The sequence below is a fragment of the Mus caroli genome, chromosome 15 (genome assembly GCF_900094665.2).
Source record: "Mus caroli chromosome 15, CAROLI_EIJ_v1.1, whole genome shotgun sequence".
Taxonomy (NCBI): Eukaryota; Metazoa; Chordata; class Mammalia; order Rodentia; family Muridae; genus Mus; species Mus caroli.
In genome coordinates, this window is record NC_034584.1 from 72,750,122 (window position 1) to 72,777,723 (window position 27,602).

General features: G+C 53.3%; 2 protein-coding genes across 2 annotated transcripts in view; both read right to left on the reverse strand.

Moving 5' to 3' along the window:
• Positions 1-4,973: 4,973 nt before the first annotated feature.
• Positions 4,974-23,205, reverse strand: Mfng (MFNG O-fucosylpeptide 3-beta-N-acetylglucosaminyltransferase). The gene is made up of 8 exons (XM_021183774.1): positions 22,748-23,205; positions 16,541-16,589; positions 16,215-16,317; positions 13,743-13,896; positions 9,941-10,026; positions 8,326-8,491; positions 6,390-6,475; positions 4,974-5,736 (listed from the first exon to the last, which is right to left on the reverse strand). The coding sequence occupies exons 1-8, from the start codon at positions 23,000-23,002 to the stop codon at positions 5,670-5,672; spliced, it is 966 nt and encodes a 321-aa protein (XP_021039433.1). The 5' UTR covers positions 23,003-23,205; the 3' UTR covers positions 4,974-5,669.
• A 1,656-nt stretch (positions 23,206-24,861) lies between these two features.
• Positions 24,862-27,602, reverse strand: part of Card10 (caspase recruitment domain family member 10) — a 28,287-nt gene continuing 25,546 nt past the window's right edge. Inside the window, exons 18-21 of the mRNA XM_021183688.2 lie at positions 27,291-27,449; positions 27,053-27,168; positions 26,585-26,697; positions 24,862-25,945 (exon numbers count right to left, since the gene is read on the reverse strand). Of these exons, the coding sequence (XP_021039347.1) occupies positions 25,708-25,945; positions 26,585-26,697; positions 27,053-27,168; positions 27,291-27,449 (626 nt within the window). The 3' untranslated portion in view covers positions 24,862-25,707. The remainder of the gene's footprint in view (positions 25,946-26,584; positions 26,698-27,052; positions 27,169-27,290; positions 27,450-27,602) is intronic.

The window sequence follows — 27,602 nt, forward strand, 5'->3', positions numbered from 1 at the left end:
TGGCTCCAGCAAGCCTGCCTCCCCAACGGTGGGTGCCATGCCAGCTGTGCCCAGGGAAAACAGATGCTCTCTGGGCCTGAATGTGGGGCAGGGGAGGGGGGAGGTGGGCAGAGAGGAAGGGGAGATGTGGGAAGAGCTTCAGCTGGGATATGGAATGCCCATAGATGTTCTTTTATTATTTAGTATTCCTTTTATTGTAGAAAGTTTCCAATGAGAACAAAATGGGGTGGGGGGAGCGGTGGCATAACAAATCCGGCGTGCCGATCCAGTTCCAGCCCCCACCCCCTACTCTGCCGTTCTTGTTTTATGCCTCCCCTCAGGCCTCCTTGAAACAAAAATTCCAGACGTATTCCACCAATAAATATTTCAAAATGTATCTCTCACATATTAGAACATTTCTCAAAAAGCCCCCTCAGTACCACTGTCTCTTACAGAGACACTAATGCCATCTAACGCGTCGCGGTCCCCGCTCAAATTTCCTCATTTTCCTGAAAAGCATCTTTTTTTAGGGACCATTGATTTGAATCAAGATCAAACCACTTCTGAGGGCCGAGCTTTCGCCTCTTTCTTCTTCCCTGGTGGTTACAGTTTCCCTTGCTGAAGACACCATGTTCTCCCTTCTGTACAACTGTCCCCTCAGAGGACTTGAAGGATCGAACCTTAGGATGTCATTTAACCCCCTGCACTGCCCCCAGTTCCTGTGAACCAGCCTCGGGCCAATCTGACAGAGGGCCAGCTGCCAAGGAAAGTGACATCTGAGCATCCCTGGGCCTCCCACCCACTCACCTGTGAAAGGATGCCTGCGATAATCCGTGGGATCCATTCTAAAGCTCTGCCCCACCACATGTCTGCACCGGACCCTTCCATAGATCCCTACACCCTGGCCATCAGAGCCTCAAGGGACCAGAGGAACCCACCCCCCTCCTTTTTCTATCCATCCCTCAGATCTATCAAGCTATAGGGAACAGGGCTGACAGGATCCCTGAATGCTGGGGCCACTTAAGGTCAAAGGACAGTGAAAGCACAAGGGAGGCAGAGCCAGTGGGAAACAAGAGGCAGGGGACACATCTTAGCCAGTAAATGCTTGCCTTGCAAGAACGAGGATCTGAAAGCCGGGCGTGGTGGCGCACGCCTTTAATCCCAGCACTTGGGAGGCAGAGGCAGGCAGATTTCTGAATTCGAGGCCAGCCTGGTCTACAAAGTAAGTTCCAGGACACCCAGGGCTACACAGAGAAACCCTGTCTCAAAAAAACAAACAAACAAACAAACAAACAAAAACAAAAAAACAAAAAAGAACGAGGACCTGAGACCAAACTCAGCTCCCTCTTAAAAAGTGGCGGTAGCATTTACTTTCCATCCTGGTACCAGGAAGGCAGAGACAGGAGGGTCCCTGGGGCTTTAACGGCCAGCATGTCTAGCCAAACAGTGATTTCCAGGTCAGTAAGGGACCCGTCACACAGAGACACACAAGAAGTGAAAAGGATATGAAGAAAAACAATGAAGGCCATCCTGAAACACACACACACATACACATACATACACACACATACATACACACATATATATACACACATACACACACATACACACACACATATATACACACATACACACACACATATATATACACACATACACACACATACATACACACATACATACACATATATATATATATATATATATATATATATACATACATACACAACACACATACACATACATACACACACATACACACACATACATACACACATATATACACACATACATATACAACATACACATATGCACACACACATACACACATATGCCCACACACATACACACACATAGCACACACACATACACTACACCTACTTACATACACACATATACACTACAACACACATACTACACCCACATACACCATACACACACACACCACAGACACATAAAAAGTACATACACCACACAAAAATGCACATATACCACAGAGAGAGAGAGAGAGAGAGAGACTGAGCAGAGAACCCTGAAGGGAACAGTAAGAACAGACAGAGCCTTTGGATTGGCAGGGATGCTGAGTCCTGGACCCATGGAGAAAAGGGACCCATGGGGAGGAGGGACCCATGGGGAGGAGGGACCCATGGGGAGGAGGGACCCATGGAGAAAAGGGACCCATGGGGAGGAGGGACCCATGGGGAGGAGGGACCCATGGGGAGGAGGGACCCATGGGGAGGAGGGACCCATGGGGAGGAGGGACCCATGGAGAAAAGGGACCCATGGAGAAAAGGGACCCATGGGGAGGAGGGACCAATGGGGAGGAGGGACCCATGGGGAGGAGGGACCCATGGGGAGGAGGGACCCATGGGGAGGAGGGACCCATGGGGAGGAGGAACCCACAGCCATCTCAGTCCTCTCCCAACCTTTACTACTGAGAAAACGAGCTGGAGGAGGGTAGGGAGGAGGCGGGTAGGGAAGATGCCTACTGAGCAACTGCCCATGAAGCAGCTTCTTGTGCAGGGTCCCCAACTTAGCTCATGTGACAGGGACAGCCATGACACCCAGGGAAGCTACTTGCCCAATGCACAGAGCCCAAGAAAGCCAAAAGAATGAAGCCCAGGCCTGCAGAGGCTCCTCTGCCCTTCAAAACCATCCCATAGTGAGAGGCAATGACACAGGCCAGGCTACCTCTTACTTGGGCTCTGACACCTAAAAGGCTGAGCCACGCCCCCATGCCTCAGAATGCCCTAATAGGAATAGTAGTGGGTCCTGCGTCAAACAGAGGAACTTGAAGTAAGTTGGCTCATGTTAAAAACTTAGAATTGGGGCAGCAGGACTGGGGGTGTGGTTCTGTTGGTAGCACTTGCCTGGTGTGTGCAAGGCCCTGGGTTTGACACCCTTACACACACACCAGCTTCACATAAACTGGGCCTAGTGACGCATGCTTAAAATCCTAACAAGAGCAGAGGGACTGAAGGTTCAAGTCCACCCTCAACTGCAGAGTGAGCTTGCTGCAGGCAGTGACACATGAGGCAAGAGGAAACCACAGAGCCTAGTGGACAGTGGCCTCCCAGTGACCTCTACTGTGTGGCTTGGTGACCTCTATGTCCACATGGAGACTCCATCACAAGCTCCCTAAATGTTGTCCATGTCACTGGGCTGACTCATGGAAGGGACGGTGTGGGTGGGAGGGGAGCTGGCTCACTTGGCCCCCTGCTGGCTCCTGGCTAGGGATGGGGGCTGATTGGAGAAACCCAGGCCCCTTCTAGCACTGTCTGTCCTCACTAGCTTTCTGTTGCTGGGATAAACACCAAAATCAAAGCACCGTGTGGAGGGGAGGGATTATTTCAGCTTACAGTGCCACAAAACATTCTGGGGGTCATCAGCACAGGAACTCAAGACAGGAACGGAAGTGGAAGCAGAAGCAGAGGCCCTGGAAGGACCCCCCCCCTGCTGACAGGCCTGCTTCCTCTGGCTAGCTCAGCTACTTCCCTAATACAGCCCAGGACCACCTGCCCAGGGATGGCACTGCCCACAGTAAGCTAGGTCCTCCTCTATCAATTAGTCACCATCAGGAAAGATGTCCCACAGACGTGCGAGGTTCCCTTTTCCAAGTATGCCAAGTTTGACAACCAAGATTAGCCCTCAAGCTGCCTCAGGCCACGGCCTCCCCTCTGTCCCCCTTGTCATGGGCCACCTCAGTTGCCCATTCATAGCACCCAACTCCGCCCACCTATGACCACCCTACAGTGTGCAGCCTCGGCTCAGCAGTCCAGGCAGTAGATGAGGGAATGAGGCTACCACAGGTGGGGTATCTCACCTTGCCTACTCCTGTTCAAATGAATCCCTCTGCAGCCAAAGAGTGAGCCAAAGAGCTGGAGAACCATCCCCACAGATCCCGGGAGATTAAGCCCCTTTCCCCACCCCATCCTAGCGCAGGCCCTCCCTCCCCAGCTATTCCGGGACAATGGAGACAGCAGATGGTGGGAGCTTTCTTCTCTTCACCAAACCCTCATGGTCTGAGAATAACCCGAAAGCCTGCTGCAGCTAAGAGGGACCAGTGACAGTGGACAGAACTGTCCTCTCATCACACCTGGCTCCGGACTCAGGGCCCTCCCTCCCTCTGCCAGCCTCTCCCTCATGTGATCTCAGCTTTGGAGGAGCCCTTGCAGCTGGAGTACCAGGTCACCAGGAATACAGCAAGCCCTTTCAGAGACCAAGACCCAGGCATCTGGTGGTCCCCAACATGCCAGATACAGACATGCTAGGAACATTCTGGTCCTTCAAGAGCAAAGGACATATCTAAAGGAATTGCAGGCCCTGGGAGCCTGAATCAGTACCACTCTAGCCACACAGGGGGCTCCAGCTACTGGCCTCTTCCTCTTGCCCTCTCTCAGAGCTAAGACCTGGCCACCAGGGTCTGCACAGAACAGGAGAACTCCAGCCCCTCACCCTTACACTCTTGTGTGCTCTCTCCCTTCTCTGAAGGTCCCTGCCATCCTGGTCCTGTTTGTTCACACAGCCAGCCTCCCTGGATAACAGCCAGAGATGTTAAAGGCCACTGTACTCACTTGGCCTCTTCCTTGGCTGTTCAATCCATCTTAACTGACACCCAAGGCAGATCCCCAGCTCAGGGTCATCCGGCCAACTTCCCAGATACAAGGGTGCCCCCCGGTCCATGCACTGAGGAAAGAGAAAGGAGGCAGGGCTCCCAACACTACAACTGACATAATCACACAGGTACATGTCCCAGCCAGGAATACATCCCCACATCCGCATCATACAGTGCAACTAACTCTCTCTCTCTCTCTCTCTCTCTCTCTCTCTCTCTCTCTCTCTCTCTCTCTCTCTCTCTCTCTTCATTTCCCCGCACCAGGCTCTCTGAGCAACATACTACATCCCACCACCAAATGTAGCCATCACCACAGCTCAGAAATCTTGCTCCAGACAGAAACACTCATAGCTGCCAATAGCAGGAAGCTGGACAGAGAGAGACTTAAATAAAGGTTTAATTTCTTACAGATGAGGTGTTAGGGAGAACAACTTTAGATTGTCTTGGCCTTTCCTTCATGGTGCCAAAGTAGCTTCCCCAGATCCAGCCATCACACCCACATTCACAGTAGGAAGACGGGGTCTTGTGCTGGGAATGTATTCCAGAAACCCTTCTATTGGCTTTGCTCAGTTCCACTGGGTCACACGGCAGCTCCTCACAGCAGAGAAGGCTGGGACAGTGACCAAAGGTCGGTTGCAATTGGCACCGGAGCCTTCTGGGCTTCTAAAGTCTAGGTCCATTGGCCAGCTGAGCAGCGCCAGGAGCGGCTGAGACCAGTCCCACAGCCGCAGGTCACAGACCCTGGTCTTCTCCCAATGACTCTAGTCTCTAAGGAATGACTGAGGCCAAAGCCAGAGGCCAGATTCCATGCAGGGCACATGTCACCCTCAGGAGGGTGAGGACCCCTATCCCCCTCCCACACACCAACTCAAGTGTGCCTGCTGCCTCTGTGGTATGACCAGCCCAAGACACCCTCAACACCAAGCAGTGTCCATATCGTAGCCTTCCTGTCACCCAGAGGCCCTGCCAGGGACCATCTGCCAGTGTACACTGGACTGAGAGCCCTTAGGACTGCTTGGGAGGTGGGGGAGTGGTCAAGCAGTAGCATCCATCATCCTTTGCGGCAGTTCAGAGCTCAGGGCGCTGCCAGCAGCGGACACCAGGGTGTGTCCGGGTAGAGGAGACAATGGAGGGAGCGGAATCTGCAGAGAGACCATCAAGGGGAGACAATTACCCCAATCTCGCTGGTCCATGGGCCCTGTAAGTGCTCAGCCTGGGTAATTGTGTCATGTCAGCTACCCTGTGCCTGGCAGGTTGGTGGCAAGCACCTGATGCGTGGAGCAATCAGAACACTGGCAAACAACCCCTGATTTGAGACCCTCTCCTTCCAGATGCCTTGAAAGCCCGAGGAGACACCGAGAGCCCCCTGGCCAGGTTCTAGAATCTGCAGGCTCAAGAAGAATCTAGCATCAACTAGCAGTGAGGCTATGGCTGGATGTCCCCGCTGATGGGCGGCTCACTCCGTTGAAAGGCAATGCCTTTACTCTAGGAACTTTGCATTTCTTCCCTACACTGAGCCAAGTTCTATCTCCTTGAAACAGGGCTGTGGCTACCGTAGCCCCGACTCCAGGGCTCTAGGAACAGCCCTGGGCCCTGGTGCTACAGACAGAGAATCTGAAGCCCAGAGAGGACAAGACACATAACTAAGGTCACACAGAAAGTAGCAGATTAGGGTGTTACGCCTATTTTCTCTGCTCCCAGCTTCTGTGCTCAGCCACAGTGACCCGTGGCACTCCTGCTCCCTCAAAGCTCCTTAGTCCTCGCCCTCACCCTACAGTCTCAACCCCACACCCACCTGGAGGGGTCCTCTTCATGGGAGAAGGGGCCCAGTAGCTTGATGACGTTCAGTTTCCCCTCAAAGACACCGTAGCTGAGGGTGACCTGGGGGAAGATGAAGGGTATTAGGGGATGCTCCACCAGGGAGGTCCCCCAGGGAGACCCTGGGCCTTTAGAGAGGCCTGGCAATTGAGCCTCCTGTACAGTGGAGCCCAGCCCCTCCCAGAGGCACTGCAGCCTGAAGGCATGCTCCTGCCTCAATCCATTTTCCCCCAGCATCGATGCTTACCCAGGAGCATGACTGATGACTCCCTCTTCCTAAAGACTGGGACCCGAAGCACATTAAGAAGGAGTCATTCCCCTCAGCTGAGTGCCTGAGCTAATGGGGAGATGTCCATAGCCCCACCTGGGCAGGTGTCTCAGCTAGTCCCTCCACCTGGTGCCTGGACTATACCACATCAGGAAGACATGGGACAGAGCTGTCAGCTAAGAAGCAGACACATGCCATGGCTAAAGATTGATGGTTTGGTGGCTACCAGGGCTCAAAATCCCCATTCTGGCTACAGCAGATGTGTCACAATTGACTTAGTTTTCTGGGCCTCAGTTTTCCCATCTAATAGAATGGGATAATATCTGTGGTCAGCCTTCAGAGATTTTCTTTCTTTCCAGACCGGGGTTTGAACTTCTGAGCCTCCTGCTTCTACTTCCAAGGGGTCAGAGGTTTGCACCACCAGATCTGGTTTCTGAAGATCTATCTAGGAATCAGAGTCAGGGCCTCATACACACTACGTAAGTGCTCTACCCACTAGGCTACATCCTGGCCCTGTAGTTAGCCCCCTATATCTGCAGCTCCACACCTGTGGATTCACCCAACCATGGGTTGGAAATATCTCAGTGATATGGGTCTGTGCTGTGTACTTCTTGTTTGTTCCCTGAACACCACAACGTGACATTTTACTGAGTCTTTCTATCCTGTTAGGAATGGAAAGAAAGTAACCCAGAGCTGATGTAAGGTGTGTGGAGGAGGGCAGTGGGCGGTGCCAAACACTGAGGCCCTTCCCATAAGAGACTGAAGCTGAGGGTTTGGGGATCCCCAGGTCTTGGAAGCGAAGCAGTCCCTGCAGACCCCGATGGGGGCTTGCGTGGGCACCACGTGACAACTGGCAGAAACAGAAAGTGAAGAGGGTAAAACCCCTCACGCTGCCAGGTGTGTCAAAAAGCAAGGACAGTTAGCAGCCCTGTTTCTGGCTATCCTAAATTTCTCTCTCTTTCCTGGCTCTCTAATGGATGGGCCCCATACCCTGGTTCCCTGCCTAGCCAATCAACTGATTCCAAGTGCTTACCCAAACTAGGCCATCAGACCACAGGATCTGAGGGTCAGTTGGGGCTCAGAGGACCCTCTGTCCATGGTGACTACAGACCTAGGATTGAGCTCCTGTCCTCCCAAGGCCTGAGTCCCCTGAAGAGAGTATAGATGGGACAGGATATAGACCCTTCTGAACGCCAGGCCCTATCTGTCCATGTTACTCAGTTCTATATGTGCTCCTCGCGTGTGTACCTCAAAAATCTAACTCTGGAGGCAAAAAAGTCCCAGGTCTTCCAGCCAGGTAGGACTTAAAGGGAACTCCAGACAGAAGTTGGAAGGGCCACCCTGCTATAGGGGTGTAAGATTCAGAGCGGAAAGAGAAACTGGGGAGAAGGGTGGGGGTGGGAGGTGGGGGTGGGATCCTGCGAGAAGCACCCATGACTGTAAAGTCCTCCTAGACCAGAGAGATAGGAGGCCTGAGCCACTGTCTTGAACGGGTGTGCCACCTCCCGGGGCCTCTGTTTTCCCATCCGTACATGATTGTCAAGCCCCGTAAGCCCAATTTCCGGGTTGATTTCAAGTACCCCAACCTTCATCTGGGGAGACACTCTTTCCCCACCCCTGGCCCTCTGCTCTGTAGCTGGCTCACCTGCTCCGGAAGCTGGGCAGCCCCCAGCAGCTGCAGGGTTTCCAGGTGTGAGTGGAAGAGAGGGCTGGGCTGCAGGCGCCCGCCCAGCTTGCATTCGATGATGTAGCCCACGGTGCAGTCATCAGGGAGCCGGATGAGAGCAGAAGTGTCCACAAAGTGGGAGCCACTGAAGGACAGAGCTGGGTGGCAGCCACTGATTGCACACACACGCCCCGCCTCCCTCCTCCCAGCAGGGCCTGCGCTGGACCAGCACACTGCACTAGGGTGCTGGACAAGTCTGCAACCTGGGGGTGGGGGTGGGGGTGTCTCAGTCTCCTCTCCTGAGAAATGGGCTGATAACAGCCCTGCCTCCCCAGGGTCCTGGAAGGACTGAGTGGAGGGATGGCGGGAAAGACATCCCTTCTTCTCCCTGTTTCCTCTCGTTCATTTGCTCATAGATTCACTGCTGAGCTTAACGCCCCCCTGGCCCCTTGCGCCGGACCCAAACATGATAGAGAGGCACTCCCTGCCTGCCACAGATTGGGGTGCTGGGGCCAAATCAAAGGGAAGCACATGGTGTGGGAGGAATGGGGGGAGAAACATGGACTTCCCAGAGGTGGCAGCAGGCTTTCAATGGCATCGACCAGTGTCCCAGGGAACATCTGTCCAAAGCCATCAACATCATTTCCCAGGGTGCCTGGCCAGGAGTAGGCACAGGAATCCAGCCTGGGTACCCCTCAGCTGCACATTTAGATGGGAATGAGTACCACAGAGGTGGGCAGAGCACAAGGGAGCACCCTAATCACAGAGACGACCTTGGGTCATGTGTGTGCCCGCTCTGGGCTAGCCTTAGGGGCAGCACCTCCTCTGAAACTCGGAACCCCATCCTTGGGCAAGGAAGGGCAGACAGGGGCAGTGGCCGAGCAGCTGTGCAACCTTGAACCTGGGTAACCTAAGGCTTGTCAACCTCTCCTGAGGGTTCTAAGCATGGCCCTGCCTTCCCTCTTGTTCTAGTCCTCCTGGCAAAGCAGCGCCTAAGATGGGGCAACGATCCATACAAGTTCATGGCCACTGATGCCAGCCTGGGAAAAGGCCAGGCTCTTGCCACTTCCAGAAAAGCAGTATCTACCCATACACACTCCCAGGTCCCTCTCCTGTGAGGGCCTACAGGGATGTCCCAGATAAAAATGCCACCTCTTCCAGGAAGCCTTCCCTCCTGCCCCCAGTCAATAGCCCCTCTCCAGCTCTGGGGTCTCCTATGCTTGACTTTCATGACATCGACTCTCAGAAAGTGAGGATGGGGCTGCCAGGGAGCCCTGCCCCACAGCAGGTGTCCGCCTAGACATGCTACCACTCAGCCCTTACAATGTCATTGGCCACCATATCTCCAGTTCTGTTTCAGATGGGGAAACTACGGCAGAGAGTCCTGAACCACATTTCTTAAAAGTCAACAGAAATGCCTCCCACAGACCTGCATGGCCCTAATGCAACTGAATAAGATGGAATTTCCCCTGGGTACCCTCTTGTTCCTCCCTGCCTCAGAGGCACCTTGTGTTTACCCCAGCCTCTCATGTTAACCATAGTCCCTCTCCTCCACCACAACCCCCTATGTTCACCACCCCTGGCCTCTGCTTACCTGGCCCATGGCACCATCTTCAAAGCCAGTTGGCGGTTGATGCAGAAGCCAGCACCCCCTGTGGCAAACCAGAACCGCACCAGCTTCTGGAAAGAGGATGTCAGGGATGTGGCATGAACCTAGGGAACTAAGGGGTACCAGCCACACTGGCTAGACCACCCCTTACCCCAGTCACACCAGCAACAACACCCCTTACCCCCAGCCACACCAGCTAGACTGTCCCTTACCCCCAACCACACCAGCTAAACCGTCCCTTACCCCAGCCATCATGCCCTGAAGCTCTGTACTTCACACATCACTGAAGCCTGGACTTTGCATGCCCATTTTACAGATAGGGAGCCAGGCCCAGTGCCCCACAGCTAATTATGAGTCCCAAGGCCGCAGGGGAGCCCCTAAACCCGGCCAGAGTCTGACTTCCTTGAGGAGGAGGCATTTGGTCTGAGACATTCCAGTCTGTAGCCCCCACGGGAGAGGATGGGGGAGGAGGAGGAGGAGGAGGAGACAGATGCCATTTTACCCTCATCCTTTGAGGGGAGTCCTGGCACCTGATTCCCCAGCTCACAGAGGTCCCGTGCTTCTGGAGTGAAGCCCAGGGCTGGGCCCTTTGACCCAGAAATAGGCACGTGACTTAGGCCAGCCAATCTGAGGCTTTCCCAGAGTGCCCTAGGAAGACCGTAGAGGAGCTGCCTCTATAATGCCTGAGGAGCGCTGTTCCCTGACTCCGACGCTCACACCAAGCCAATTCCCAATTCCTGAGGCCGAGAAAGCTTTTCTACAGAAGAGCTTGAAGCCGCCTCTGGAGTAAAGAGGAGACAATCCAGGCAACCCGATGACATGGCCATCCCAGTAACCAGTAGCACCCCTTCCGCCATTCTCTGACCTTCCACCACCCTCAGCCCAGGCCTCTTCCTGGCTCCCCTGTAATCCACCTGTGAGTTCTCCAACCCTTTTGGAGAACTTTTCCCTTCTGCTGTTTCATCTCTCAGTCTGACAATAATCAGACACACTCAAATTCCTTTCTGTACATCTACATTGGTGCTTAATAAAAGCATCTTGCGTGGGGCTGAGATTTCTCCCAGGAAACTGCTGTAGAAAGACCCCAGGCAGAAAATGGGGAGGCCCAAAGGACCCTCCTCTCCCAACCCCCATCCCCTTGAAGGAGCCACCTCTGGGGCCTAGAATTAAACCTGGGAGCAAAGATGCCCCAGTTCTGTCATCTGACGGCCTTCCTTTCTAATTTACTTCCGCAAATGTCCTTTAGAGAAAGTTTGGGGCTCGAAGAGGCAGTGTGAATGTGTCTTGAGGACCTGGCATCCAGGAAGTGCTCAATAATTGCATGCTTTATTAAAATTTACAAGTGTGTGGCTTCCCACTCCTGCGTAATTACAGTTACCACATCACCAAGAGCCTCAGCCTTGTGCCTGACCCTGTGCTAAGGGCCTTACCGCAAGCACAGCGACAGGAGCCCAGACTAAGGCCGCTGGCCTCAGAGTACAGAGCAGGAGCAGATGCCAAGCTAGAGAGAGATCTTTTACCTTTGCTATCCTACCATGCAGAGCTCTAGGCTGGCCTGGGCACTCTGGGATTCTGGAACACTCCAAGACAGAACAGAGGGTAAGAGACATTCCCTTAGGCAGTGCATATGAAAAAGAGCATTGCTAGTGTTGTGGGGATGCGTTGGTTAGTTTGTGTCAGCTTGACACAAATTAGAGACACCTGGGAAGAGAGACCCTCAATTGAGATGATGCCTCTATCAGATTGGCTTGTAAGCAAGTGTGTGAGGCATTTTCTTGATTGATGATTAAGGTGGGTAGGCCACATAGCCCACTCTCTTGACCTCCAGGCCACTAAAGGGTGGAGCCACCCTAGGCTGGTGGTTCTGGGTTGTATAAGAAAGCAGGCTGAGGGGGCTGGTGAGATGGCTCAGTGGGTAAGAGCACCCGACTGCTCTTCCAAAGGTCAGGAGTTCAAATCCCAGCAACCACATGGTGGCTCACAACCATCCGTAACAAGATCTGACTCCCTCTTCTGGAGTGTCTGAAGACAGCTACAGTGTACTTACATATAATAAATAAATAAATCTTTAAAAAAAAAAAAAAAGAAAGAAAGAAAAGAAAGCAGGCTGAGCATTCCATGATGAGCAAGCCAGTAAGCATCAAGCTCCGTGGGTTCCTGCCTTCTGTTCCTGCCTTGACACCCCTCAATGATGGAATGGGATTGGGGTGCATAATTCAAATAAACCCTGTCTTCCCAGAGTTGATTTTGACCATGGTATTTATGACAGCCAAAAAAGAAAAAAGAAAGAGAGAGAGAAAAGAAAGAAAGAAAGAAAGAAAGAAAGAAAGAAAGAAAGAAAGAAAGAAAGAAAGAAAGAAAGAAAGAAAGAAAAGCAAACTAGACAGACCAGTGGGGTCTGGGGTCTGGATGTACCCAGTCAGGCATTGACCTGGCCCTGCAAGATATGGCTAAGAAATGAATCCCATAATAGTCATCCAATCACCAGTCCAGGGATGCTGACAGACAGCCCGCACCTGATTCTTATGCTCACAATCACCCTATTGAGGAGCAGCTGTTATCACCTGCCCCACAGATGAGATATTGACACCCAAAGAGGTGGATCAGCTTCAGTCAGGGTCCCCAAGCAAGAGTGACAGGGCTGGCCTATGAACCCCAGGGGACATGCTCCAGTCTGGAATCCTCAGGCCTGGAGACAGAGGGGGAGGGGCTCAAGCTGGGTGGGAAGGCACGGTGGAGGCCTGGACACCCCTCGGCTCACCTGGAGTGGCATGTGTGTACACACACCCTGAGGCCCAGGAGGATTTAATTAGGGCTCAGCGGCTGGTGAGCTACTGATAATTAAGGCTCCAGTTTCCCCCAGAGCAGCAGATGGTGGCCTGGGAAGGGAGGGGGGAGTCTTAAGCAGCAACTACTGCTCCAAGCAGGGTCTTCTGACACGGGGGCCTCCTCCCTGTCTTCCCCCCTACCCCGGCGTTACCACCCAAGCTCCAGAAACCAGGCGGTACTGAGGGTAGGGAAGAATCATGCAATCAGGGGGACTCAGACAAAACCTCATTATTTATCTGGTCTAGTAGAGGCACGCCCCAGCTCTCCTGAGTTTTGCTTCTTTTCTAACCTGGCTATCCTATAACTGTCTCTTGGGTCTGCAGTGAAGCTGGTTCTGGTCTTCCTAGTCCCTGGTGTCCACATTTCAATGGCTGGACAGCGAAGAAGTTCAAGGGAGAGAGCCACAAGTCCGGATTGGTCTACAGCTCTGAGCAACCACGATCTAAACTTGGGAATACTTGGGAATTTTTCTGGCTTAGACAGGGTATCCATCTACGGCCCAGGCTGACCTAGGAATCCACCATGTAACCCAGGCTGGCCTGGAACCAGTAACAGCTGCTTCAGCCTCCCGAAGTGGTAGGATTACAGGCATTATTGCATTATACCACGGACGCCTGAGCTCCGAGGTGTTGGAAATCAAACCTATGGCTTTGGGATGTTAGGCAGGCATTCTGCCAACTGAGCTCCTGCCCCAGCCCAGGACTGTGGTGTTTTAAGATCCTGTACAAATCAATGGTGATTCTAGGTAGCTAGGAGTTTGGTCATGGAGTCAGGAAAGCCCAGTGGTCAGAGACCCCCTTGCCAAGACAGGGCTTTCTCATGGCCCAGGCCTTACCATATAACCAAGCTCTGCCTCCGGGTTCTGCCCCTAGTATCAGTACACACACACACACACACACAGACACACACACACACACACACGAGCAACAACCAACTGTAAAAGGAGGAAGGGACAGACCGTGCGGTTTTTTGACTGCAGCTCAGAGGCGTGGATGGGCCGGTTCAGGCTGGGCTTGCCCACATAGACATCACGGTCCTGCGGGAAAGTTTTCAACAGCTGCAGCAGAGCCTTGGGGTTCACATAGTTGTCATCATCCACGTGGCAGAACCACCTGTGGGGGATGGGGCCAGAGTGAACTTGTGGAAATCCTCTGTTTCTGGGTCCCTGAGATCAACAGCTAATAGCTGTGAGTCAGGGAGCTGCTGGGGACCCTGCAAACCTCAGGGCCTGAGGTGAGACACCCACACTACCTGAAGAATAAAACTTCAAGTCAGTACCATCTTTTAGGCACTGGGTCAAAACCTCCCAGAGACTGCCTTCCTGATTGATTCTTCTTACACATTTAAGCACAGTAAAATGTTGGAGAAAGGTTACCACGTGACAATTGTTGCAACAAAGCTTTAAGCACAGCAACATAGAAATTCCCTAGCAAGGCAAGAAAGCTTTACAATAGCGGGGTGGGTGGTGGTGGCACACACCTTTAATCCCAGCACTTGGGAGGCAGAGGCAGGCGAATTTCTGAGTTCAAGGCCAGCCTGGTCTACAGAGCGAGTTCCAGGACAGCCAGTGCTACACAGAGAAACCCTGTCTCGAAAATCCCAAAAAAAAAAAAAAAAAAAAGCTTTACAATAAGAATGAATTCTATTGGTTGATAAACAGAGCCCAGGGCCAGGGCCTGGAGGAAGGATCTGAGATAAGCGTAAGGATTGGTTCTGTGAGTGGAGGATGCACAGGACCTGGGGCCTCTTACACAGGGATGAGGTCTGTTCACTGAGACACATGAGGCCCAGGATCAGGGCCTTCACAATTCTGAGGCTACTCAGGGGGAGGCTGGCTCCTAATAGAACAGCAGAGTCATGTTTGACCACTTTCACTGGCATTCCAGGCGACCAGGTGACCAGGTGACAAGATGTCTTTCATTCCTTCCATTGAAGAAAATAGGACCACAGGATCGACAATCCTGGTTTCACCCATGCTAATTCTAAGCTGTCGGTTCTCAACCTTCCTAAGTCCACATGGCTTTGTACAGCTCCTCATGTGATCCCCTCCCATAGAATTATGTTGTTGCTAATTTATCACTGTAATGTTGCTACTGTTACAAATCGTAATGCAAATGGCTGTGTTTTCCCAATGGTCTTAGGTGACCCCTGTGAAAGGGTTGTTTAAAGGGGTCACGAAGCTCTGCTCTAAGCTCTCTGTGCTCTCTGCTGGCAGCTACTATTTTGAACCCCATGTTTTGGGCCAGGCAGCATGCCATGTACCCTCACAGTTTTCTACAGAACAGATGAAGACAAAGACTTTATGACCGCACAGCCAGTGAGTGACAGGACTTGACTCCAGATGGCCCACCTCTCTGCCTGCTAGGTGGGAAAGGGTGAGTCCAGCCCAGAAGGCCCTAGGATCCCTTCACTGGCTCAGGTCCCCCCCCCTTGTGTGTATGGGAAGGGGGGTACTGGAGGGGTTGTCAGCGTATGTTTAGGTACAGATGTACATGCTTGCAGGCAAAAGCCGGAGGCAACCGTGGTGTTTCTCCTGTTACCATCTACCTTGCTCTTGGAGACAGATCTCTCACCGGGACCAGGACATGATGGCTAGGCAGCAAACCCCAGGAACCAGCCCATCTCTACCTCCAAGCACTAAGATTAGAATCATGTGCACACACTTTTGGAGTCGACGTTGGGTATCAAACTCAGATCCTTACACTGCACAGCTAGGACTTTACCCACTGATCCATATATCCCCAGCCTCACCACTCCACTTTGGTGGTTGGTTGGTTTTGCTTTGTTTTGTTTTAGAATTATCTTTTTTTTCCCCTTACATGCATTGGTGTTTTGCCTACGTGTATGTCTGTGTGAGGCTGTCAGATGTTGGAGTTACAGACAGTTGTGAGCTGCCATGTGGGTGCTGGGAATCGAACCTGGGTCCTCTGGAAGAGCAGCCAATGCTCTTAGCAGCTGAGCCATCTCTCCAGCCCATATCCCTACACACACACACACACTTTTGTTTGTTTGTTTGTGTGTTTTAATTTTTCTTTTTATACCCTCCACTTTTTTGACAGAACACTCAATTCGAAAGCTGGTCCGAGGCCAGGGAGATGAAATACGATGGAAAGATAGAACTCTCAGAAGTTGTCCTCCGACCTTCACACAGTACATGGCACACATATACCCACACGGATATACAGACACACACGAAAATGTAATTAAAAAAAAAATAAGTCAGGTGTTGGTGGCTCGTGCCTTTAGTTTCAGTAAGTGAGAGGCAGAAACAAGCAGATCTCTGTGAGTTCAAGGCCAGCCTGATCTACTGAGTAGTACCAGGACACTTACAGCTACATAATGAGACCCTGCCTTGGGGGAAGAGAGGAAGGGGTAAAAAGATAGCCTGAGGCAAAAGTCACTCCTGTCCCCATGACCTAGCCACACTTACCTGAGGCCACTGACCAAGAAGGCATCGAACTCTGCAGCCATCTTGCAGGACAGAGCAGGATGACTGTGCCCTGCAGAACAGTTGGTGACCACGAGGTGCGGGCCTGGAGATGAGAAGCAGTCTGGTGACCCGACCAGACCCTCCCCCATAACACACACACACACACACACACACACACACTGGGAAGATAGAATGTATAAGATGAGGCTAGACCCCAGAGAGCCTGGAGGGCTTATCCCTCCCCAGGGAAACTGAGGCAGCAGACTGAACGGGAACCCAGCTTTTCCTGCCACAGTGGAGCACCACTTCCCCAGCCAGGCAGTTACCTAGTCTCTCCTGGAGGCGTTCATCTGGGCTGTCAGTGAAGATGAATGTCTGTGGGAAGAAGGAGGCATCAGGCTAGGTTAATGGAGAGAGGCCCCCAATCCACAGCCCACCAAAGCCATGCCCTAGATTAACCGCCATGCAGGGAGGACATGGCAGACTTCTGTCCTCTACCCTCAGACATACCCTCCATATGCACACATACAACTAAGCTGTCAAGGACACACAACTCCAAGGTGAAGGAGCCCAGTTGCATCTGCTCTCCAGGGCCGCACGCTCTTAGCTGACTCACCCCTCTTCCGCACACAATGTCACAGCCACACTTGCCCACTGTGCTGCTGGCTATGTTTTGTCAACTTGACACAAGCTAGAGCCATCTGGGAAGGGAGACCCTCAGTTGAGAAAATGCCTTCAGCAGAATGGCCTGTGGGCAAAACTGTAAGGCATATATTTATTAAAAATCCATGTGAGAGGGCCCAGCCCACTGTGGGCAGTACCGCCCCCGAGGCGGTGGTCCTGGGTTGTGTTAGAAAGCAGACTGAGCAAACCATGGGGTGCAAGCCAGTAAAGTACACCCCTCCATGGCCTCTGCTTCAGCACCTGCCTCTGGGTTCCTGCCCTGACTTCCTTCATGACAGACTGTAACCTGGGAACCCAAAGAAACCCATTACTTCCCAAGTTTCTTTTGGTCCTTGTGTTTATCACAGTATAGAAAGAAAAGCCCTTGAACCCTACCCACAGGCATGTATAGACTGTAGGACTTGCCCCATCTAAACCCTCAAATACCTTACCGTACAGCCACAAAGCCCCATGCAGTGCAGAGCTGCCACCCCCACCCCCAGCACATCAGAAACCCCACCCACTGGCACACAATTCTCAGATTGGGCATGTGCCAGGACTGTCACTTACACCGACTCCCCAGAGACCTTCTAAAGATGAGGCTGAGCTGGGATTCTGACCCACAGGTCTGTTTCTTATTTTGTGTTATTTAGTGAAACGAGGTCTCACGCCCTAGATCAAGCGAGCCTGGAACTTGACTATGCAACCCCGAATGAGCCTGGAGCTGGTAGCAACCCTCTCGCGTTGGATTCTTGTGTGCTGGGGTTACAGGTGTGACCTGGCGTGACTGGGACATTTCTTGCTACCCGTAGGTGGGCGAGGAACAATCTCTTAGCCAACCACATACCACCTCTGTATCAGGCAACTTCAAAACTCCAGAATCTGCCTGGAGGCAAGACAGAGTCACAGCAGGAAGATAATATGTCACCCCCGACCCAGAGCACGGTACATGCAGAACTCACCAACTGCCTGTGGTGGTTTGAATAGGAATGGCCCTCAGAGACTCAGGTATTTGAATGGTTGGCCCATAGGGAGTATGTGGCCTTGCTGGAGGAAGTGTGTCACAATGGGGGTGGGCTTTGAGGTCTTATATACTTAAGCTACTCCCAGTGTGACAGTCTCCTTCCACCTGCGGATCAAGATGTAGGACTCTCGGCTCCTCCTGCACCATGTCTGCCTGCACGCTGCCATGCTTCCTGCCATGATGATAATGGACTGAACCTCTGAAACTGTAAGCCAGCCTCAATTCAATGTTTTCCTTTATAAGATTTGCCTTGGTCATGGTGTCTCTTCACAGCAATAAGTCGTAAACTAAGATACTGCCTTTACAGCATCCATCTTGAAAACCTTCAGTAGTGTCCTTGACCCTTGGAACAATTTTGAACCACTCCGAAGTGAGGGCTGAGGAAACAACGTCTTCATGTTCAAGGCCCCTGGAATCCCCACCCCCCACTGGATCTACGCCTCTGTGAACTCCTAGACCAGGGCTTCGGCCATAGTGATCCTCCTCGCTCACCCACAATGTCTTCCCTCCACTAACCAGCCAGCCCTCCCAGATCAAAACAGCCCTATCCCGAACCTCAGTTTACCCATCTGTAAAGTAGGAGAGAGCAGCAGCTGTAATGTGTAAAACAAGGGAGAGTGGGCAGAGAGGAAGGGTTGATGGGAAGGGAAGAATAAACAGGGAAGGTGGCTGTACTTACCCTTAAAGGAGGCCAGAGCAGGGGTGGGACACAGGGAGGGCTGGGCCATGAGGGAACCAGCCCTCTCTCCCAAGGCCCACGACCACAAGCTTACTTCAGAGCCACCGTGGTTTGCCTGTAGATTGTTACTAGACCTGCCTTGATCCTAGACCTTCAGACCTACATAGATAGCACCTGCACCCACTTGTCGACACCGTCCCCATTTCCCTTAGGACACTTGTGGAGAGATGGCTCAGCACTTAAGAGCACTGGCTGCTCTTCCAGAGGACCTATGTGTGATTTCCAACACCCACATGGTGGCTCACAGCTGTCTGAAACTCCAGTCTCGGGGGTGTGGTGGTGGGGACCTCACGCCCTCTTCTGGCCTCTATGGGTACTGCACCCACATAGTATACAGTCATATTCACAGGCAAAAACACTCAAATGCATAAATACATTTTTTAAAAAAAAGAGTGTGATAAAGGAAGAGACACCTGACCCTTGCCACTGGATGTGACTTTACCTCAGCCCTCCCTGCCCCACCTCTGGGACATCTCTACTCAGATTTCTTTCCGTTACCCCAACACATTACAGGTACATCCTCTGTATATACCGAGCTCTTTAAACCTCAAGTTGCCACATCTAGCGCCTCCCCCCAAGAGACCTTCCCTGACACCCATCAGCTACTCCAGGGGCCCCCTGTGCTCTTCTCCCTCCCACCAGAAGGGAGCACCCTGTCTGTCTTCATTGTCCTAGCACCTGGCTCTCCCAGAGAGACTGGGCGGTTCTTCCTTCTGAGCCCTCCCCACTGGGGTCCGCCCCTGCCCATCACTAGGCTGGTGTCAGAGCCCTGGATGTTACAGGGAGAGCAAATGGCCTGGGCCTGCCTAATATCTTCCTCTGCACCCACAGGGCCCTGGACCTGGACCCTGGGGGCCCTCTCCAGGCCTGCTATTGGGTCCTGCTGGGCCCCTGCCTCTCAAATTCCTGTCACCATAACACTTCCCTGGAGCATTAAGAGTGAACTCCTCGCTCATCTATAGGATGGAACACAGGGCCCCCAATGGAGGAGCTAGAGAAAGTACCCAAGGGGCTGAAGGGGTCTGCCCCCTATAAGTGGAACAAAAATATGAACTAACCAGTCCCCCCAGAGCTCGTGTCTCTAGCTGCATATGTAGCAGAAGATGGCTTAGTCGGCCATCACTGGGAAGAGAGGCCCTTAGGTCTTACAAACATTATATGCTCCAGTACAGGGGAACGCCAGGGCCAAGAAGTGGGAGTGGGTGGGTAGGGGAGCAGGGCAAGGGGAGGGTATAGGAAACTTTCAGGATAGCATTTGAAATGTAAATAAAGAAAATATCTAATAAAATAAGAGTGAACTCCTAAAAAACACAAGCAAGGGCCAGCACTGGGGGGTGTGGTATAGCACTTGCCCAGCCTTGAGTTCAGTCTCTAACACTGGGGTAAGTGGGGAGACAATCCCCGCAGCCCCTGCCTCCGACCCCACCCCACCACCACCACCACAAATAAAGAAGAAGAGCTAGTCAGTAGCTAGAGCAAGCGCTTGCACTTGCCTGTGTGAGGGCCTGGATTCCATGACCAGCATCAAAAGATGAACCCACCCCCTACCCTCTCTCCCACACAGTTTGTCCTCTTCCCAGAGCCTCAGAGTCACCGTGTCTGTCACCTCATGTGGCCTGTCCACTCACGTCACCATCCGAGTTATCCTGACTTCTGTCTTTCTCTGCTCCTGAGGCCAGCGCTGGCCCAGCCCTTTCTCCTAGGTCCCCAGGCTGTCTTCCTCTGCCTCTTGCTCCATTCTCACCCAGACCTACTTACCACACAGCTCCAGAAGGAGCCAGCCAAGAAGTCGGGGCTTTCTTGTCTAAGACTGGCAAATTTTTGCCACCAAATGGCTGGCCATGGGGCAGCAGAAGTCACTAGAGCCCAGAGCATGGAAACAAACAGACTGAGAGTGTTTGCTGAAGTGGCGTGGCAAGTGGGGCAGAGTTAGAGAAAAGACCAGGGACCAGGCTGGAGTCTGGGGTAGGAACAGACTCAGGAGTTCCACGGTTTTTTTAGCTCTTGAGAGCACAGGGGGTTGAGTACCAGCAGCAGGCTGCATATTTGATTTACTTAAGCAAAAGACCCAGACAATAGTTAGTTATAGCTTCACAGACTGGGAGACAAAAGAGAAAGGCAGCCTGCTGGGGTAAGGGAGGGAGTGGCGAGGGACCATCTGCTGCTGTGAAGGGGAGAGTGGGTTGAGGCCATCACTCCCTGCCCAACCCCCACCCAGGAGGGGACTAGAGGGAGAAAGGCTCCTTCAAGCTCAAAGCACACAAAACAGCCTACCCCGCCCACCCCCTCTGCCACACAAAGGCCATACATGAGTCCATCCCAACGCACTAAGCCGAGGCCACCTGTCACCCCATCACCTTTAACCAGCCGGGTACCCAGGACTACAGTTAACCAGCTAGGGCTGTTTCCAGACACATTTGTGCTGTACAAATGTGGGAACTGAGGGCCTGTAGCCAAGGTCACGGGAAGAAAGGAGCCTAGCAATGAGGAATGGACTTCCCTGTCTCCCACCTCCCTTCCGCACCTGACCATCCTTCTAGAACCTTCTCCCTGGCTCTGGTTGGGGAACCCAACACCTCTCTTGCTTCACTAAGGATGGGAAGTCAGAACCTTCCATGCAGGTGGTCAGCAAGCTTAAGAAACATGAAGCCTCCTGGTGCAGCCTCTTAGAGAAGCTGGCACCTTGGACCTGGGTGCCTGATTGGCCACTGGGAGAACCTAGGACACACATTTAGGCAGTGGCTGGCCTTTCTGCCTTGTTCTGTCAGGCACCAGCCTCGCAGCCGGTGGCCCTTGACTGGCTGCACCCCAGTAACCCTGGCAGCTCTGATCTTGAGACCTGGTAGAGAAGCGGAGAGGGTGTCCCTCTGTGCTCTGCCCCACAGGCCTCCTGGGTAACTCTGGCCAGCCCTTCCTTTCAGGGCAAGGGCACCATCGCATCGCCGTGAGCAAGACGACAGGAAAGCGCCAGGGACCATGTGAGGCTTTGCTCCATGGTACACACAGACGCAGCTTCATAAACAGGAAGGGCTGTGCGGAGGGAGGGCCAGCCCTGCTGGCTTCCGAGGAGGAACCACGGTCTCCTCCAGACAAGAAGGGGGGAGGTTGGGGGGGGGGGAAGGGTTGGGGGTTACAGGGAGCTCTACCAGGGAAAAACTCATGCCTGTACCGGACATTATGCCAGGAAACGGGGAGAGGGAGGGTATCCTTTTCAGGTACCCCCACCTCTCCCTCACTGAACTACCTCCTCTCCTTGGCCTCTCCACCAAAGGCTCAGTCACTTCCGCCCACAGAGCCAGCAGCCACCATGGGCACATAGTGTGTGTGTGCACAAGTGCATGAGTTCTGCTACCTCCCCTGACGTGGTCCCCAATGCCCCCCACACCCACACCCATCCCTAGCTTTGCTTGATGGGGTCTTGAGTATGGGGAGAGAGACCGCTTTCAGGAAACACACTCATTACTCTCATTCCTTTTTATTACTGTATTTAGCATGCCTAGCCCTGTGTATGAGCACAGGTACACACACACACACACACACACACATTCCATATGCCTGGCAGATCTCCCCTCCCCTTGACCTCCAGCCCACTTGACCTCACCCACTGCCTCCCAACCCAACAGGAAACGGGGAAGCCAGACAGGGCCCTCACACCCTGGGCAGCACAGCAGGGCAGCAACTGAGAAGAAACCTCCCTCAAGCAGGCCCCACCTCCATGTCTCTCCAGCATCCACATCACACCCCTGCCTCACACAGCACCATCCATGCCCAGAGCTGAGGTGCGCAGCTACTCGGTCCTGGTGGGCTTGCACCTTAACACCCACCAGAACCTCAAGGCAAGTTAGGGTCAAGAATCTAGGAGATGAGGGGGACCCAAGAGGAGCCTAGGACAGAGGTCGCACATGGAACCCAACAGAGATAGACCTGTGAGTCTAAGGAGGCCCTGGAGTGTGGCAGTGGGGATGGGGGTGGGCACGGAAGAAGTGGAGAGACCCCAGAAGGAACCACTCCCTGGTGGTCAGCTTTTCCCCAGACCACCAGGAAGACCCCTGGGAGCCCCCAGCCAGGAGTGCTCTCTCAGACTTCAAGGCGGCCCCCGCCTGTCACCTGTTGCCTGATCCTGGAGACCCACGTGTCTAGTAGCAGGTCCAGGCGGGAGCGATGGAAGGCCCAGGTAGTCTTGACTGCGATGAAGATGTCGCCCAGCTGCAGCTCCAGGGGCCCCGGGTTCGGTTGGTTCAGCCTGAGCGCGCCCTGTATCATCCTCTGGGACAAGTTTGAGTGGTATCGTAGAGACAGGAGCCCCACGCACAGGAGGGTAAAGAGGGCTCCCGCCAGGCCCCGAAAGACTCGGCAGTGCATTGGTAGCGGGCCCCCAGACAGTTCAGCCCCCGACTCCCCAATCAGTCTGGGGTGGGAGGCTGGTCAGGAGGGGGCCCTGGTACAGGCAAAAGTCTGGCAGGCATCGGGGGCACGCACCGACGGGAAAGGAGGAAGCTGGGTCTCTGGACCCAGAGACTGAGCCACCACCGTCCTGCCAGCCGGCAGAGGCCACCAGCCCGCCACCTGCTCCTCAGCCCTCCCTCCGGGCCACTTAGCTCCTGGCCCCGCCCCTGACTCAGCCCGAGGGGCGGGGCTAGGCCTGGGAAGCCCCAGAGGCAGCTGCTGGGAGCCACCCACTGGAAGGGGCACAGGGCCCTGCCAGCTGCTGCAGCCACACCAAACCCTCCACGAGGTGAGAAGAAGCCACTCCAGCCTTCCTATGCCCCACAGTCCTGTCTCTGGCTCCTAGAATACCCAGGATCCTGTCCAGACAGCCTCAAGTCCTGGTTCCCTCCTGCTGGCCCTTCCCATCATCCACCACGCATCAGGCCTACATCTATCACAGGGCTGTCCCCACCATAACATGCTGCCTAGAGATCACTTCTTGCTTTCTTTGAATCTTTACACAGCCATTATTTCTGCCATGAGGTTTTTCCTGCCCATTTTAAACAGCCCTCCTTCCCAGCCCCCAAGCCTAGACCCTTCTAACTTCTAGCTGTATGGTGTATTTTACATATTTATTGTCTTATGATACTACTGGGGCAGGGGGTTTCTTCTCTTTTGTTGACTATCCAGAGCCCAGTACAGTATCTGGTACATACTGGGCACTTGATCAATACTTGTTAATTATGTTAATTAAGCACAGGAAAGTGCTTGGTGGCTGTGAATGGATCTAGGCCTGCTAAAGGCTCCTGGACAATGAGGTGTCAGCCTCAGCCTGTCCCCTTCACAGTTCACCTCCTCAGAACAGTGCCACCAGGGAAAAGCCTAGGCTTGGGGCTGGGTTCAGATCCCAGCTAGGGCGACAACCTGGCTGTATGGCTGCCGACAAGATTCCTCTATCATTGACGAAATGATGGTGAGGGCCTCCGAGATGGCTCAGCAGGTGAGGGTGCTTGCCACCAAGCCTGTGGACCTGAGTTCAATCCCCAGGGATATGCCCCCTCCAGCAAGTTGTCCCCTGGCCTTGTGTGTGTCGCCACAGCAAGTTGTGTGTATGCGCATCTGACAAGTGTGCATCACCATAGCAAATTCTTTAAAGGGATCTCAGGGCAGGTGAGAGGTGAGAGGGCTCAGCAGAAAAGGCAGCTTGCTGACATGCTGACTGCCTGAGTTTGATTCCCAGAACCCACATGACAAAAGGGGAGAACGGCTCCTGAACGTTATATACACACTGCACTCTTGCTCCTGCACGTGGGCACACACACACACACACACACACACACACACACACACACACTGAACATTTTTATAAGTGGAATCCTAACCTCAAAGCCCAGGGGCACCTCTTCCAGTCTGTCTCTCTAGACTGCTCCCCCGGAAGTGACCATGCTCACTCTGGGGGCTGTCTCTCGGGGACAGCCACACACCCACAATTTGCTCTGGGTCTCCTGTACTCAGAAGCCAGGCTCCTTAAGCCACTCCTGGCTTCAGTGACCTGAGCAGAGGACACTCTGTTGATGAGGAAGGCCGGGCTGAGGGCCCCCCACCTGGCACTGGGGCAGGTAAGGTGACTCCAGCACAGATGGCGGGCGTCTCTGGGAGGAGCCAAGGAAATGTGACCCTCCCCACAAACTGAACAAACTGGCAGGGACTTGAAAGGTGGGATCCGCTGGGGATGGGGACAAAGGGGACAGGGCCCCCAGGCCAGGCATGGAAGCAAGCATAAGGTCACCAAGTTCTATGACAAACTTTAATGACTCATTGTGTGCAGCTTCAATGAAAAGGCCCGGGGAATCACCCACAAGCCTAACATTGGGATGGCCTAGCAGCACCACCACCCTGGCCTCCTGGAGGCAGGCGGGGAACAGAAAGCCAGCCGAGAGAACATGTCCGGGTGTGCTGGGCAGAGCACACATTGCTTAGTGCCAGTGTCACAAGGATGGTGATATTTACATGGGATGAGGGACGATACACACAAAGAGATGTAAGGGTAGGAGCTGACCAGGACAGCCGTAGTATCTTCATGACAGCACACACAGGCAATGCCATTGGACTGTGGAGGTCCCGTGGTGCTGGGCACAGTTGGGTGCACAGACCCAGGTTGAGGACCCCTGAGACCTCGTGTGCCCAGGTGGAGGGACAAAACTGGGGATCCATGAGGACATGTGTGCAAAATTGAACGGTGTGAGAACTCTATTCCAGGGTGTGTGTGTAAGGAGAGGGCACACATACACATATAAGACACACAAATGGAAACATGGGGACATTGGAGCTAGTGAGGAGACCAGAGCAGCAGGTCAGGGACAGGTGCATGGGCTCATACAGCCTGTGCAGAGCCAATGACAGACCCCGGTGAGAGCCCAGGACCGAGGTCCCACATTGGAGAGTCCATGGGGGGACAAGGAAGGCCCCAACTGAGGAAGATCTGATTCCACTGAAAACACAGGGTCTCCTCTGCTCGCACAGGTGTGAGTGTCCAGGCAACAGCTGGAGGAGGCCCAGACAGCTGATGGAGGAGGCCCAGGCATCTGATGGAGGAGGTCTAGCCAGTGGCTGGAAGAGGCTGGGCATCGGATGGGTCTTCAGGCCTCACTACTGCTGCCACTGCCCCCTCTGCTGCTGCCTCGCTCCACCCACACAAGGCGAGCCTGTTCCTGCAAGATTCGGCCACGCACCACCTTGGCCAGCTCCTCTGCATGGCCCCACGCATGCGCAGGCACCTGCACCCAGGAACATGGCAGTCCCCAGAGCCACTGTTCTGAGCCCCGGCACTGACGGAGCAGCTCTGAATCCCGCCAGCCCGGCCGGCCCAACAGGCCCCTGCAGAGGAAGAGGGTGATCAGAGCTGGCTGTGTATGTGCACACACATGCATACATATATGATACATGCACGATACACATATGCACACACATACATGACAGACAACACACATAGCACATACCAATACATACTGATATACAATACACATACACACATATAACCACAACATGCATGATACAACAAAAGCACAATATACATATGACATATAATATATACATAATACATAGTATGTATTATATGTGGCATGCCTGATATATATATATATATGACATGAAAGCTACACATGTGATTCACACTATGCATGATACTCAAACAAGATACACTTATAATGCATTATATATACATGATACACCCACACAATAATACCCAGAACATATATACGCACATGATACACATTATACACATGATACATGTATGATACATGCATATCTATGAGACACATAGTACAAATACCTATGATCCACACATATACATACACAGGACCTCCCGCTGTTACAGACCTAACCCTCTCTAGAGATAAATACCCACAATAAACATAAACAATACAAGCATGCACACAGATGGACAGGTGGACAGGTGGTGGCAGGTGCAGAGACAGAGGATTCCACAGAAGGCACCCACACATGGCCACCGCTCACCTGATCTCACGGACATTCTTCTCAGTCACTTCCACGTGGATGACAATGGGGTAGACCTCGCTGTGCACCAACTCCCGCACTCCCCGTGCACCCAGCTCCAACAGGCAGTGCTTCTTTTCAGACAGACAGACAGACAAACAGACAGTTTACTCCTGGGCCCACCCTTCCCTGCTGCATCCACCCCTGCCAACACCTCTCAGGGGACAGTCCTGCTTCATCAGCAAAGAACCAAAGGAAACTGAAGACCCAGTCTCTCTGGACCTCCGTCTCTACTCTCATCCCCACCAGCCACCCCCCTGCAGCCCCAGCCAACTAACAGAACAATGGAAGTTCAGGAATAACAATGATCAGGTAAGAGATACCAGCCTCAAGTAACCCACAAGGGTCATCATCTCAACCCAGCCCAAGGGGTGGCCCAGATGCTGGTTCTGGGTCCCAGAGGGCAGCCTTGCCCCCTCTGGCACTTACCTTCCCGACAGACTCCTGGATGGCACGAATCCTGCTGCCTAACCCAGCTGTGGCAGGCCAGGCTTTGGGGGCTCCGGGAGCCGAGGACGTACACTGTTCCTCCCCAGAGAGGCTTTCTGTGGAGAGCAAGGACATGCATGACTCAGGACCACAGGCCTGGCTGCCCACTGCCACCCAGATGCGCGCCCCTCCACCCCATACCAATACAGCCTCCCACCCAGGTGGCAGGCAGGCTCACCTGCTGGGCACACTTGGAAATCCAGCCTGGAGCTTGGCAGATCCAGCAGGTTACGGATGAGGCGAGGCGCCAGGCACTCAGGCAGGAGGACCACAGGCCTCAAGGCAGACACCAACAGCGGTCGCACCAGGCTGTAGGGTTTTAGGCTTCGTTCTAGCTCTGCAGAGAAGGAGTATGGAAGAGGTGAGGAGTTCCCGAGCGTACTTAAGTCAACATCATCTTCTGCCACCAATTTTCCCTTCCTGAGTCCTGGTCCTGATGTGCTCCTACACACATACACACTCACACTCACACTCACACTCACACACTCAC

Excerpts from the sequence above, each read along its gene's own strand:
- Mfng (XM_021183774.1), bottom strand. The coding sequence starts at position 23,002 with ATGCACTGCCGAGTCTTTCGGGGCCTGGCGGGAGCCCTCTTTACCCTC. Across the intron at positions 8,492-9,940 it reads AAGATGGTGCCATGGGCCAG|TGGCTCCCACTTTGTGGACA; the intron begins GTAAGCAGAGGC and ends TCTGTCCTTCAG. Across the intron at positions 5,737-6,389 it reads CATGAAGAGGACCCCTCCAG|ATTCCGCTCCCTCCATTGTC; the intron begins GTGGGTGTGGGG and ends GTCTCTCTGCAG.